Raw genomic sequence first — 15,466 nt, forward strand, 5'->3', positions numbered from 1 at the left:
TTTGACAGAAACTGCTTGTTTCATGAGTTTCCTCAAACACATCTTTTATTTGATTCAAACAAAAAATATTTGCTCATGTATTAAACTAACAATTTGCATACGATGAAAACATCTGACTTTTCATTGACTTTCCATCAGAAATGATGCTCTCCTTCCTGCCAAGACATGAAAACAAAAAACCCAGAAAAAATGAAGACTTAAATCCACAAAAATTATATTTCAAGGGTGGAAAATTCTAGAATTTTAAGAATATTTGCTTTGAATGAAGAAGAGTGAACAAAAATGAAAAACGTGTTGATGTTTGTTCTCCTTGTGCACAAGAGGGTTTTCAGTTGACACAGCAGCTCTTTACAGATTATTTTAAGTTTAATTAAATTAAGATGCAGGACTGAATGTTGGTTCCTGCTCCTTTTAAACAGGATGAATAGATTAAATAATCTCACTTTCAGCAGGTTTTTCAGAGATTTGTTGGATTTTGATTCAGATTTATGTCTTATGATTAAAAAAAGACAAAATACAAACAAATCTTTTCTCAATATCACATTTTAGGTACCACTCATTCAGTCAGAGACGGCATTAAACGTCCTGCAGGCTCTTCTGCTACAGGAAAACATTAAAATCAGTAGAAAAGCAAAGGATTTTATAGATGTGCAGTCGGCAGAGTCGCCTGCTCTTTCCTGATCTTCCCTTCTGAGTGGGACGGTGACGATTTCGGCTTCAGTTCAGCCTCTTTCTAAACACAAAAACAGAAACTGTGATCAGTTTTCTACAACGCTGTACAAGAGCCACTGTAGATCTTTTTTTTTTACAAGTAAGAGTAAATTTTTGCAAAGAAACTCAGGAATTTTGATATTAATTTCAGAAAACTTCAAGGAAAAACTCAGAAATTCTTCGAGGTTGAAAAGTTAATTTGTGAGAAATTTTTACATTAATTCCAGAAATTTTCATGAAAAATGTGTGAATTCTAAATTCATAAACTAAAAAACATAATTTTAATTTTATATACATATATAAAAAAAACTTGGAAAATTTCTGAGCTCCAAAAATATATTTTTTACAATTTTTTATGAATTTCACAAATTTTCGAAGAAACCTTTCTAGTTTTTCTTTTTAAATATGTGAAATCTGAATTTCTGTGTTTTTTCATGAAAATTGACAACTTTGAGGTTTTGTCTTGAAAACGTATGAAAATAAAAAAACTAATTTTTTTAAAGATTTTTTTTCTAAAATATTTGAAATTAATCTCAATTTCTGTTTTTCTCACAAATGACTTTTTGGGCTCAGACAATGTCTTTATTTTTTCTTGAAAATTTCTGACAATCTCCAAATTTTTAGTGGAAATTTAGTCCGTGGTCTCATTACAGACAGATTGATGTGTGGGTGTTTATACCAGGATCTGAGCTGCTGACTCCTGCTGCTGTTCAGATGCTTTCATCTTTCATACAGAAATAAATGATCCATAAAAATGACCCAGTTAAACAGGATTCATTTGGTGATTTAAACACCCACTCTCTCACTCTACCTGCTTTCCACTGGGCTCCTGTTGATGCTGCTGCTGCTGCTCGCTCTTTTCTGCATGTCTCTTGAGGGAAATTGATGTTTTATAGTTAGAGAAACATAATGCATTGTTCTTTTAACAGTAAATAAATAGATACAGTCTGGTCAGAAAGCCTGGGATTAGGTGTAATCACATTGAACAAAGAGTTATTTCCCTTTACTTTTCATTTATTATGATAAAACGCTGCCCACCTGTGGAGAGTTCTGCACCGGAGCCTCTGTGTTGCTTAAGTCTTCATCTTCAACTATTTCTGCAACTGTCTTTAGGGAAACAATGGGAATCGGATTAAAATTTTATCCAAACCTCTGGCTTATGTCTTTTTTACTGTGACGTATCAAAGCCATTGCAGATGGAAAAAAAGAATAAATTTGCACCAAAATATCTTCTAGAAAAACAACGAGAAAATGTCTGAGTGGGAAGAGTAAAAAAATGCTAGAAAAAACTGTGAAATTGATCGATCTCAGAAATGTTCTGGAAATTTTCAGAAAATTTTTAATTTTTGGAACTCAGAAAATTTGCAAAAGTCAAATATTTTCTTGAGATTAACAAGCTCTTTTTATTATTCTCAAAATTTCTGGGTTTTTTCTATTGAATGTTTGACTTTTCAAGTTCTGAAATGTCCTTTTTATTTTATTTTTTTTGAGAAAATTTCTGAGATAAATCTGAAAATTTCTCATTTTTTCCAGCAAATTTTTGACTTTTCAAGCTCAGAAATTTCCACGTTTTTCCTAGAAATCCTATGATTAGATTAAGCTCAACATTTCTGAGTTTATTTCTAGTTTATTTTCAACTGTTCAAGCTTAGACATATCCTTGTTTTTTTTAGAAAATTACTGAGATTAATCTCAAAATGTTTGATTTATTCTTCATCAAACACCTTGCTGCCTTTTATTTCACTGTAATTCAGACATATTCTGGTGTAATGAAACATGGATGCCGACCTGATCAACAGGAAGCTCTGTAGCCGTATTCTCGTCCTCCTGCACCTCCTCTGCACCTTGAGCCTCCTCTCTGTTTGTCTGTTCCTCTGCTTTGAGCACACCTGGCTTACCTGTAGTAAATATATATATAAATATATATATATATATATATATATATATATATATATAATAGAATTCCACAATAAAGGTTGTTTCTGCTAGTTTTCAACTTGGGAACGGTTGGATTTACTATATTTCTACAAATTGTTTTTAGTGAATAATTCTGTATTGACCATAGTAAATGAAACACTGACCAACATTTTTGATTAAATGTAAAGTTTCAATTGTTACCTTGTGTTTTATGACTGTATTTTTGTGTTTTTATAATGTAAAGCACTTTGAAATGCCTTGTTGCTGAAATGTGCTGCACAAATAATAATCTGCAGATTATTTTCAGATAATCTGCAGATGGAATGAGTACATTTTCATCAACATTTAGGAATTATTTACCTAAAGCAAGCTCCTATATCTTGCTGAATAGTTATTTGTAAGTTAGTTTTGTCTTATTTTAAGTGTAGTTAGATATTTGCAGTAGACCAAAAGTACTTTTGTGTTTTTGCAGTGTTGCATGTTAATTTTGTCTTTTACATTTGTTTCCTTTGACAGATAAAACCCAAATAAAAAACACAAATGTGTGATGTTTCAATGCGACACCGTGGTAAAATGTTCTGAGGGGTTTGGGTCAGATTTAGCGGCGTTCGTTACCAGGTCCGTCAGTGAGCAGCAGTCTGCTTTGCGTTCTGTTCTTGCGAACTTTAACGGGCCGGGCCAAGTATCCGGACGCCTCGTCCGCTCTCTCCCTCCTGCTCAGCCGCTGCGACGCCTGAAGAGCTGCAGCTTCATCTCCTGTTGACTTCACCCTCTGGCCCTCGGACTGAAAGTAAGGCTTACAGCTCAATATACGTTCTGATAAAAATATACAGATTTACACCTGAAGTTTCTCTCTGAATCTTTTGTTAAACTAATATAAAAACTAGTCACAGCATCAGCCAATGAAACAGAGAGAGCTTCTCCTTATTTTATAACTTTATTTCTTGAATTAATACGAGTTACAGCAACATTTAATTTTCCTCTTGGATGAGCAGTGTCTGAGTTAAATTTGAGTTACCTCTGAGGAGTCGAGGAGAGCTGAGTCACTGTACCGGTCTTCAGGACCGCTTCCTGCTTTTCTGTTCTGAGAGAAAAATAATTATTTGACTGACAAATATTCAGTTTACCTGTACATCTCTACAGAAACTTGATGTTATGCCATTCTGCTTTATGTTTTATAACTAATGCCGTTTTTATTTCTCTGTCACAGCGTATTAGGGGCTTTAAGTAGAAAAAAGTAGGAGTAAATTTCCACCAAAAGACTCAAATTTTGAGTTTAATTTCAGACATTTTCTAGAAAAAACATAGAAATTTCTGAGTTTGAGGGAAAAAAATTCAACTTTTCAAATTCAAAAATGTCCTTATTTTTTTCTAGAAAATTTCTGAGATTAATTTAATTTATTTTTTTTTTACTTTTCAACCAAAAACTTTGTTTTGGTTTTTTAAAAAATTCTACAATTTTCTCTAAAAACATTTGTCTTTCCAAAATCTGACATTTTCATGTTCGTTCTAGAAAGTTTCTGGTTTTAATCTAAAGATTTTTTAGTTTTTTTTTTGTTTTTTAATCTACTGAAATCTACCAATACGCCATCATACTTTTCACACACATCACTGTAGGCTGTACTCTTCTATTAATGCTCATTCATAACAAAATAAGGCAACTAATTAAACGTCTAAGGTGATTTTTTTTAACCTGTGTTCTCCTCAGCAGTTTCCTCTTCTCAGGATAATGTCTAAAAACAACAAAAAGGAAGACTTAATCGCCATTTCTGCTAAGTTTTCCAGTTTTCTGATGCTTTATGGTGGAATCATCTCCAGGCACATACAGATAAAAAATGTAAAATACCTCTCTGTAGCTTTTGAAACCAGTAGCTCCACATATGGAAGTTTCTTGAACCTTTCGGTTCCCACAGCAACGTAGCAGCGGCCGGTCTGCAGCTCCCCAGCCGACGAAACAGAGACTCCATCCAGAGAGCACAGCCTGCAAAAAACGCCACCAAAACCCAGCATATTACGTAAAAAAAGGAACAAATTTCTTCAAAAAGAAAAGGAAATTTCTGAATATAGAAAGTCAAGAATTTGCAAAAAAAAAATTAAAGAATTTAAGATTAATTTCAGAAATATAATAGAAAAAGAATCACGGAAAATTCTGATGATGAAAGGTTAAAAATTTGCTACATAAAATTAATTAATTTTAAAGATTAATCTCAAAAATTTTCTGAAAAAAAAAGAAAAAAAAGGAAATTTCTGAGTTTCAAAAGTTGAGAATTTGTGAGAAAAAACAGAGAAATTCTGAAATGAATCTCAGAAATATTCTTGAAAAAAAATTGGAAATTTCGGAGATCTGAAATTTTTATGTTGGAAATTTTTGAATTTCAAAAGTAAAAACTTTTAAGCTTTTCAAACTCAGAAATTCCCTTTTTTCTAGAAAATTTCTGAGATTTTTTTTGCCAGAATCGTACTACTTCTTTTCTATGTACGCTGGCCCTAACCCGACATCGCATGTTTGCCTTCTGCCTGACCTTCGCACCGCTCCAGTCCGTAAGCTGACTTTCTCGGTGATCAGACTCAGGATTTGATCCAGGTCCTGCTGCAAACTCCGAGGAATGATGAACCGGAAAGGTGGACACAGAAGATCTCCATTACGGAATACACTGAGCAGGGACATTAAAAAGAGAGGAATGCATTTAGAAAAGTTACCGGTGATAAGATACTGAACTCAATTTACTTTAAGATAAGAGTCAAATTATGTATTATATCAGTGATTAAATACAAAAAACTTCTTCTCTGCAGGTAAACTCCAAAATTTTGTTTCTTCACATCACTAGTTGACAAAGACTTTAATCGTTTCATCTTACTTTATTTTGCATTAATTAAATCATGTTTTAATAACTTTAAAATATTAATTACGTTCAATCCATCATACAATAATGAAGCATGGTGGTGGCAGTATCATGGTGTGGGGAATCAGAGTTTCAACATGAAATATTTCAAAGTTAAAAAATAAGTTATTGTGTGTTTGAAAAATGATTTCAGATGTTCTCCTTTAGGGTCAAATTTGTTCTAGAAAATTTTTAGTCTTATTCCAAGTTACTAACAAGTAACAAGATCTTGCTTGCATAATATAAGGCCAAAAACCTGGATAAAAACATAAATACTTTATTATTGCATCTAGCATTTTCTGTTAAAAAATACATTTGTAACTGAAAATGTTAAATGTAAAAACATGACAAAATTTGTTCATCTGCATCAGCTCTAGATGTACCTACTGGAGTAAAATGTGGAGACATAAAGTTTTAACTCAGAAAAGCTGAATGCAAATGGACACCACACTTTTCAGATTTTATTTAAAAAAAAACGTTGTACTGTTTTCTTTACCGTTGAATATTTATGAACTACATGGAGCCTTTCACATAAAATAAACTATTTTGCATTTTGTGATCATCAGATAAGAAAACAGGAAAAAAGTTAAAAGAGTGTAAAAGATTTATCAAACATACTGTATAATGCAAGGAACAGGAATAAACTTCCTCCATTTGGCTGAAACGTTGGGCCTCTGGATGACTTTTACCTGGAGGCGATATTTAGAAAATCAAATGCAGAACATCACAGTCTGGCAGTCTGATCAATTTAAACACCACTCATCGCATTTACGCCTCCTCCACTCTCCAGATCCATATCCATCCCAGCAAACTCACTTTCCCCAAACGCGTAATGACTATTTAGATATTCTGCTCATGTAAACTCAAGAGCAGCAGCCATGGAAACTACGCTCGCTCTAAGAGTCCTTAGATGGCATATTTACTTACCGTGTCTGATTTGAGCTATCCTCTCAATGATCTTTCACATAACAGCAATCAGACGCAAATATGTGGCTGATATCAGAATATAGAAGCTGTTCTGTATTTCTGTGAGGTTGCACTCGTTTTATTAATTCACGCCCAGTCTGAGCATCAAACCAAGCCTGCCTGGACTCGCACATGGCCCTGATAGGATTGTGTGAAAAGCGGATTAAATGGACACACACAGACGTTTATTACACTTCTCCACGGTAACCACAACACTGGCATGTAAGACTTTAAAACCCAATGACTCTGGTTAAAAATCCAAATGAAAGAGTCACACATTTATTCCTGAATGTTTTATGGTTTTCACAAAACACCAACAGATTACGACCAAGAGCAAAGAAGCTGATCAGAATACAAACAAGCAACAAAACACAAGAGTTTCTCTTCTTACTCTTTAGTTTAGTTTGCAAAAACCTGCAGAAAAAATGATTCAGCTGTAACTCAGAACTTTTTTCTGATAAAAACTGGTTTAATCTGCAAGGCTAATCTATTATCCACCTGTAGTTAATGACTCTATAGTAATTCAAGGGGAAAATGAGAGACGCAGTAATGATTAGCCCACTTTTCAAGCAATTTACATGACAACCGCTGACATCAGTAGTACTGCAAGCACAAAAGGCTGATCCATTTACAACTGATAGGCAAATAAGAGCTTATCTCAGTAACTGAACACATTAAAATTACTTTCATATTTGATTTATCTAGTTTTTAGATGCAGTAAGCAACATAAGTGCTGAAGAAATTAACATTTTTGTCCAATCAACATATTTCTAATAGGGTTTTTATATGACATTTTGCAGCAAAGGTTAATAATAACTCAAGCAGTTGATGTAAACAAAGAAATTGAGACAAATATGTCTGCAGATTAAATTATGTGCTCGCTGCACAAGACTCCACTGATGAAGAAAAAGCTCAAGTTTGGTTGAAGTTTGCTGCAAAACATACTGGGAGAATATATTTTGTTTGGATGTCATCGTACACACTGGGTTTGTGGTAGGAATGCCATGAAAACACTACTAACTTTTTGTTTTCAGCTTATGGTAATTAGGCAGGACTCGTGTAAGAAAAGGAGAAATGTGCCATGACATTGTTGACAAAACAGACAATGATCCCAAGCTAACAGCCAAGAAAACTCTTGGTTAGTTTCACAATAAAAAGAAAATGAAGAAGCTGGAATAACCCAGTTAATCCCTGATTTCAATCCAATTGAAAATATATGAGAAGAACTGAAGATCTCAATAACCTTTGTGATTTAAAAACAATAACATACTTTCAAAAGTGTCTTCAATAATTCCCCTATGTCCCATTCTGCTTTAACTCTCTTAAAGGTGACCTATTATGCTTCCTTGAATAGGTTAGGATAGATCTATGGTCTACACAAAACATGTTCATTACACTTTTTGCACAAAATTATTCTTAGATAATGAGATTTTAGTCTACTCAGTTCATAACGAACCTCTTGGTCTCTTGTCACTCTAAATGCAAATAATCTGCTGTTGGCCTCGTCCCCCCAACCCAACGTTTACACTCGCACGTGACAATGGCTGCAAACAGACGCACAATTATACAACCATGCATCTTTGAAAAGCAAAAGTGGAGCCTCGTGCACAATCAACAAGAATGCAGCAAGTCAACAATAAAAATACTTGTCTTTACCAGCAGCCATTGAAAACCAGCTGACTAAGCGTGCTGGAGCTCAGCTTGGGTTGCTGGGTAACGGGCAGAGTTCTGCTGAGGTTACTAGGTAACGGAGTCTGCTGATTTGTGACGTTACGTTATGGAGGTTGTAACGTCCAGAAAGTTACAACCTCTGGATCTGTTTTGGTTTTCTGAAAAAACAGATTAACTTATTGCCAAACAATGGTTGTGTGGAGTTTTTAAAGTGCTTGGGCTGTTTTTAGAAGACATGGAAACCAAAATGAAAGTGTAAAAATGTCCCCTTTAACTTTACTTCTGAGTGATTTTATCACCTGTATGAGTTACTTTGCTTCATGTCAACAGGATGGAAAAGGTTAATGTGTTCAACATTTTACTTGCCTTGTGCTGCAGTCCCCTTAGTTAGTGTGTTGTTAATGAGTGATGGACAGTGCAGGAGGCCACATTAGAAGTGAGAAGCCTACCTGTGCTTCATTACGAGCTCCAGGCTGCTTTTTTAACCCTGCATGCAGATAGCTGTAACAAAACAGAAGATTGTGATGTTTTCTGGGAGATTAAGAATCAGAAAGTTCTCTGATAGAAATGTTTTTTGTACTCACTCCAGTTTCTTGAACCTCTCGAAGCCGGCAGCGACGTACTGCGCTCCGGTCTGGAGGTCGTGGAGGTCTGAGACCCTGTGGCCCTGCCGGGGGGTGTACAGGGTCCGGACAGCCAGCGGGGCGCCGATGCTCTGGGTCACCTCGTTCAGAAAGGCCTCCATGGTGGCCACCTGACGCTGGTTGACCACAAACCTGTGTCCGCCGAAGAAAGGATCTCCATTCCTGAACACCACCACGTTTTTGACCGGCGCAGCAGAGCTGGCAGCCATCTCTGAGCGACATCCATTTATTAAAGGAAAATACTAATAAACTCTCACCACACATCTATTCTAAATCCCAAAACAGCACATTGAACTCTCTCAAAACATTGTTCAGCAGCTACACATTTTTACACAGATTACTTCTGATTTAACTGCAGCAAACACTGTTTAGTGACAAACCTACAGGAGGACGAGGTTCAGCACAGCCGAATGTGGAAATCGATCCCTTCTTCTGCTGTGGTCCGTCTAGACTCCCGCTCCCCACGTTCTGCTCCGATCTCTGCCCCCCTCTCTCGCGGACACTACTACTACTTTGACGGTGGTGAGTATTTCCTGGTTGCCATGGCAGCAGGGCCAGCAAGGGCTGGCTCTGTGGGCCAAACCATCGACAGAAACCACAACAAAAGCAAGTGACAGAGGAGGGGAGAGTGGGTGGGTCTCTGCGCTGTGGGCTGAATCAATAAGATAACCTCCACACCTGTTCATCTGTTCTCCAAAAACTATTAAATAAGTTTGGGACACAGAGAACATTCAAATACAAAACTATCAGCAGGTTTTTAGACCTACAGCTCCTATTGGATGTTTAAAAATACATTCATAATGGGTATAAACTTCATTAATCAGGAGTTTTAATTAGGGCTGAAACTAACGACTATTTTAGTAATTGATCATTCTGATGATTAATCGAATAAAATATTTGAATATTTTGCACATTTTTCATTCGACCACCTAATCGGTTTTTATGCGACAATAAAAATACATGCAAATAATCCAAAACCTTATTAAAATAAGAAAATAAACATTTTATGACTAAAACTCCTCAACACAGCATTCCTTTAGTGCACGCTTGAAGCAAAACATATTTCTAACATCAACATGTGAAAAGTTACATTAACACAGCGCAGGGTTAATATGATAATTATTTTTGTTGTTAGCTGATTAATAATTGGATAGCAAAACATGCTTACTAGGATTTATTCTGTTACAGAATTTGAACAAAATGAAGCTAAAACTGACAATGAGTTTTGGGTAGAACATATTTACAGACATTTATTTTTATCTTAATCATAAAATATGTATATTTTGTACAGGTTTGACTTACTTATTGCTCTCAGTATGTAGTTTATTGTGTCAGCAAATGCATATATTTGAGTCTCTATACTCCAATTAACAATTAATTGATTACTAAATTAGTTGACGATTAATCACGATTAATTGTTTCAGGCCTTGTTTTAAAGATATTTACAAACCATTATGGTGGAATAATTACACAACATACCTCCTAAATGATCATTTTATCAGAATTTTTCACACTGGATCAGGTTTAACCAAAGATTAGCTTTTGAATTAAGCTGAATGAGCTACTTTCCTGACTAACTGGTGGAAAATAATACAACAGTCCATCAGATAAAGCAGAGATATCTTTGTAGAAAAATATAATTTATTTCCTTTTACATGCATGTTTTAAATGCACTACATTATATATTACATCATAAATAATAAATACAAATAATCTTCAACAAAGATGATATTAGGGTGAGTCAGGAGCCAAAAGTTCAACGTTGTAAAGTCTGTCCTTCAGTGATAGGTACTGTAAAGAAACATAAGAAAAACACAGTAAAAACAGTGATTGTTGTGCAGCTACAGGCTAAAATTAGATGGTAGGATGAGCTCTTCCTACCATCAGAAAGATGCAAAATATTAACACTGCTGAAGCTTTTCTGAAATCTGGAAATGCTTCTGCAAAGCTTTCTTGAAACTTAGTTGGTACTTTCCCTGAACTTCCTGTGTTTTCCTTAAGTAATAAATACATTAAAGCATCTAACTCAAAATAAAAAAACAAAGGTTTATTTTTCAGACTTTGCTTCAAATGAGACAATTATTTGAAGTCTTTCAAAAATTGTCCTGTTGAGTAGATTTCCTGAGACGTTGCTTTCTCCTTTTGTTTATTTTCCACGTTAAGCTTTTTTTATCATCACTTTTTCCCACATTTAAGCACAAACGTTCGTAATAAAGGTTTCCTGATATGCATCAGCTTTATCACTTTAGTTTAGAAACCTTTTCATGCCAACATTAAGTCATAGCCAGGTGTTGCAATTTCAAACGATATCCAAAGAAAAATTTAGAAAAACCTTCAGAAAATGACAGCATAGAGGGATTTTTGGCTCCTACCTTCTTCCTGCTGTCAATAGCTTGTTGGAGCCAGACCAGCTCCATGGTCAAAGTGTTTCTATGGAGACGCAGCGCCTGTGAAGTTAGGGGCACCTCCTGCGCCAGGCAGTACTGCTGGAAACCTGAATGAAGGATTACAAACTCAACACTACAAATACAGATTCAGTCTTATGTCAACTCAAATCTGCACTGTAAAACATTTGAAGGTGGTTTAACTTGAAAATGAAAGTCCACCTGCTGCCTTGAAAATGCAATTTAATTCAACAAGAAAATTGTTTTGGTTTTAATTAAAGTTCGTTAAGTTGACTTAACAAGAGACAAGTTGTTTAAACATTGTTTTTTCAGTTCGTTAATATTGAATTGTTAGTTTTAATTTAAAGTTGCAATTTAAGCCAAAAAATTATTTCACAATATGCAAGAAACAACTTCCTTCACCCAGCTAAAGAGCCACATTTCTCTATTATATAACGACTTATTTTACTTTAGAATGATTTAAATTCTTGCATGAACAAAATTTCTGATCTGATAATGAATTTTATTAAACGTCACAATTAATTCAGATAGAAAACATTTTGTGAAAACAGGACATTAAAATAAACATTTACATTAATAACAAACTAGAGTCAGATCAATGTAACGCACTTCCATCTCAGTGGAAACATGCCACTAAGCATTCTGGGAAATAGTTCCCACCCCTGTCTTTTTCTTCTTTCATTTTTTTAAGTGCTAACCTAAAAACTCTAGTTTATTAAACTGTTGGGTGTTTGACTAAATTAATAAAAAGTTAACACTATTTACTACTGTAAGTTTATCTTTTACAAACTCACACATTTTGGTTCAAAATCTAAAACACACTGAATTTATTTGATTTAAAGGAGAGAACATAGTAGACACAACTAAGCATGACTCAAATGTTTTACAGTGTGGAGGCAGGCCCTGTCCTCCTATTTTTAAAGATCAAAGCCTGAAACTTTAAATTGAGAAACAGCTGAAATAAAACTTGTAAAACAATGTTTCACCTTTCTGAGGGTAAACATTATGGTCCAGCTCTGGACTGCTCCAGACGATGGAGGACCTTCTTGTGCTCTCCATCATCCCTCCATCACATCTCAGAGGAATGCTGGACCAATCCTCCCTTTCAGCTTCTTTCCTCTCCAGGTGGACACAGCGCTCCTGTCCCTCCTCTTCTAGGGAATCTGGACTCTGGGAAGTAGTGACGTCTAGTTCTGGGTCTGGTGGTTTCCGTAAACGTCTAGCAGGTTGAAGACATGCTCCATCCTGTCAGTACAAGGATGAAAGTCTTGAAAACATTGGATTTTTGACTGAATCTGCTAACATTTTCCATATCTCTTTTAATTTAATTCAAGTGATGCTTTGATATTTGATGCTAGAACAAGGACCATAACATTTTTATTGTTTAAATTGGTGCATTAATTTATTCTATTTTGCAGGACAGTAAATTATCCCAGAAACCACTGGTTTAATTGATAATATTGTCGTTTTGAAACAATTTTCAGCTAATTTAAACATAATTGCAAAAATAATTCAAGCTTGCCATCGCAAAGACTAATGAACTTTAATTTTGTACGCTGGAACCGGAAGACATTTTAAATATCCCAAATAAAACACAACGACCAAAAACAATAAACAAAAAGGCATTAAAAGACCAGAAACCATAAATAAAATTGATTATGAAGTCTCTGTAAACAAAACTGCCCTTCCAAACATATAAATTGTTTATCATTAATCATTTTAATTTAGCATACAATTAATTGATTTATTTGGCATTATGTTTTTCTTCTTCCTGAATACTGAAGGCAACTTTATTTGGTTAGCACTAGTCATACATGCAACAACTGATGTATTTTACACAAATGAACAGAGAAATAAAATTATATTAAGACAATATAAACATATAAAAAACATAAGGAAAAGCAACAAAATACAGGACAAAAATAATGTGATAAAATAAAATAGTATGTTTGTGAAAGCGGCAGAAAAAGTCCTCAATATAAAGAAGCCAAAATCTTTAGATAAAATTTTTTTATACATTTCAACCTGTAGAGCAAATGTGTCAAACTTAAGGCCTGCGGGCCAAATCTGGCACACCATAACTATTTATGTGGCCCTCAATATCACATAAATAAAACTTGAACATAACAGTTGTGTGCTTAAATTCATTTTATCATAGTGTTAGAACATTATTAACTATCTGCACCAGGTAGCATATGATTATTGATTTGAAATAGACTGCAGGCATATTAATTCACCTTTGTTCATATAAAAAAAACGATAATGAATCTGCTTATTGAAGTCATATCCAGTTTTTCAGTGTAGTATCTTTAATTAAATACAAAGTGACAGCCTAGGACAGGAAGTTACTTACTGTGTCTGTAAAGTGTGGGAAGGATACGGTCATATCAGTCCACCTTAAATGGGTCAGATCTCCTTCTACCTCCCTTACGATCTCCTCAAAGTCCTCACGCGCGCGCCGCACTTCCGTTCTCGTGAGGTATCCGCGCGCGCGCGCCTGCAGAGACGACACAGTTAGCATCGCAGTAAGTTCTACAGCTGTGCTAACAGCTAGTAGCATCTACAGGGCCCGAACAAAAAACAGCAATAACAACAGTCAGTCGTTAGGTAAAGAATATAACCAACATTTCCGCTTTACTGGAATGTATTTGTTACCTGGAAATGTGTAATTATTTTGTCCAATTTGCTTCTGTCCATTGTTATGGTAACATGACAGCAGTTAACCGGAGAGCGGGAGTTATCTCAAACTTTTTTACCCATTTCCGGGAACTAGCTTACAAACTAAAAGCATTTCAATAAAAAATATAAAGTCCGTAGGCTTTTCTCAATCGCTTATCCTAAAATTATTACGATTTATACATTTTGTTCATTATGTTAAAACAACGGAGGTACACCCACAAATTTAAAGCTGTAGCTATCGTCGGGGGGTTTTTATTTTGGAAAGCATGCCGGCGGAAGTGACTTTATGTTTGTGTTCGGGTTGAGATGTAGCAGCTAGTCACATGGCACTTTTCTTAAAGTTTTGTGCCACGGCTGATAAAAATGAGTGGTGGTTCAAATCAGAGAACTTTGTTCCAGACTTGGGGGGCTTCTGTGTCCCAGAACAAAGCGGTCCAATCGGGGAAAGATGCCCGAAAAGCTACCGGGGCGATCCGGACATCCTCCAGCAGAGCTCAGGTAGCTCCAACAAACCCTTCTCCTCATCAGCAAAAATCTCCATGGACAGTAATTGGTCAGAATAGCACACATACAGCAGAGAGACAAGAATACGTCATCCCTGAAGATGAAGATGAAGATGACGATGACTTAATGGTGGTGGCTGTCTATGAAGCTGAAAGGAGCCTCCAGTTTAAGAACAGCGACGGTTTACAAAATAACCACGCAAAAGGACAAAGTGTTGCTCCCTTTAGTAGCCCATCCTGTAAGAAGATATATCCACATCTTCCAGGTTTTGACAGCTCCTCAGCTGACGTGTGGATCTACCCCACCAACTATCCTATTAGAGACTATCAGCTGAAGATATCGGAGGCTTCCCTGTTCCAGAACACACTGGTGTGTCTCCCTACTGGTTTAGGAAAAACCTTCATAGCCTCTGTGGTTATGTACAACTTCTACCGCTGGTATCCAGCAGGAAAGATTGTGTTCATGGCTCCCACCAAACCTCTGGTGGCCCAGCAGATCGAGGCCTGTTATAAAGTGATGGGAATCCCTCAGGACCACATGGCTGAGCTGACAGGTAAACACACCAGGGATGCACCAATCTGCATTTCTCACTTCCGATACCAGTGCAGATATCTGAGGTTTAGTATTGGCCGATACTAAAAAACGGTGCTGATTTGACTTAAAACATTTCTTGTTTTTAAAACACACACATAGTTGGTTTATAACACACCTGATTATGGCTATTAATAATCAGCCAGCTTAATCAGTCATTGAAGTAATTATTAACTGGAATATGCAGACTCACTGAAACAACATTTTTCACAGTAGTAATTAAACTAAAACTATAAAATATATATACATTTTGGATTTAATATAGGGCTGCACAGTCCACTTTTTTCACTTTGAATACAGATATCTGAGGTTTAGTATTGGCTGATACCAATCTGATACAGAAAAAAAGCTGAATTGACTTAAAATGTTTATTTTTTTGAACACAGACATAAATGTACTGAATTACAAACATATTTGATAAAACTGCACCAGTACAACACACTTAAATACACCAAAAGCTTCACAAGCTTGATCCAACATGTAATAAAAACATAAAT

At 35.5% G+C, this 15,466-nt stretch overlaps 3 protein-coding genes across 5 annotated transcripts in view; 1 reads left to right on the plus strand and 2 right to left on the minus strand.

The window, feature by feature from the left end:
- Positions 1–27: 27 nt before the first annotated feature.
- Positions 28–8,999, minus strand: dcdc2b (doublecortin domain containing 2B). The gene is made up of 13 exons (XM_088002351.1): positions 8,731–8,999; positions 8,596–8,647; positions 6,128–6,198; positions 5,150–5,281; positions 4,474–4,608; positions 4,321–4,360; positions 3,646–3,711; positions 3,243–3,411; positions 2,499–2,608; positions 1,750–1,818; positions 1,523–1,582; positions 1,391–1,435; positions 28–733 (listed from the first exon to the last, which is right to left on the minus strand). Exons 1-13 carry the CDS (start codon positions 8,997–8,999, stop codon positions 641–643), a joined length of 1,311 nt encoding a protein of 436 aa, XP_087858477.1. The 3' UTR covers positions 28–640.
- A 1,410-nt stretch (positions 9,000–10,409) lies between these two features.
- iqcc (IQ motif containing C) lies at positions 10,410–13,947 on the minus strand. The gene is made up of 5 exons (XM_014983442.2): positions 13,851–13,947; positions 13,549–13,692; positions 12,182–12,440; positions 11,163–11,284; positions 10,410–10,581 (listed from the first exon to the last, which is right to left on the minus strand). The coding sequence occupies exons 1-5, from the start codon at positions 13,890–13,892 to the stop codon at positions 10,522–10,524; spliced, it is 627 nt and encodes a 208-aa protein (XP_014838928.2). The 5' UTR covers positions 13,893–13,947; the 3' UTR covers positions 10,410–10,521.
- fancm (FA complementation group M) overlaps positions 13,835–15,466 on the plus strand; it is a 47,217-nt gene continuing 45,585 nt past the window's right edge. For all 3 annotated transcript variants that reach the window (XM_014983435.2, XM_088002710.1, XM_014983436.2), the window contains exon 1: positions 13,835–14,931. In XM_014983435.2, coding sequence (XP_014838921.2) covers positions 14,238–14,931 — 694 coding nt within the window. In that variant the 5' untranslated portion in view covers positions 13,835–14,237. The remainder of the gene's footprint in view (positions 14,932–15,466) is intronic.

This window comes from Poecilia mexicana, unplaced genomic scaffold (genome assembly GCF_051168715.1).
Source record: "Poecilia mexicana isolate PSO_F unplaced genomic scaffold, ASM5116871v1 scaffold_22, whole genome shotgun sequence".
NCBI lineage: Eukaryota > Metazoa > Chordata > Actinopteri > Cyprinodontiformes > Poeciliidae > Poecilia > Poecilia mexicana.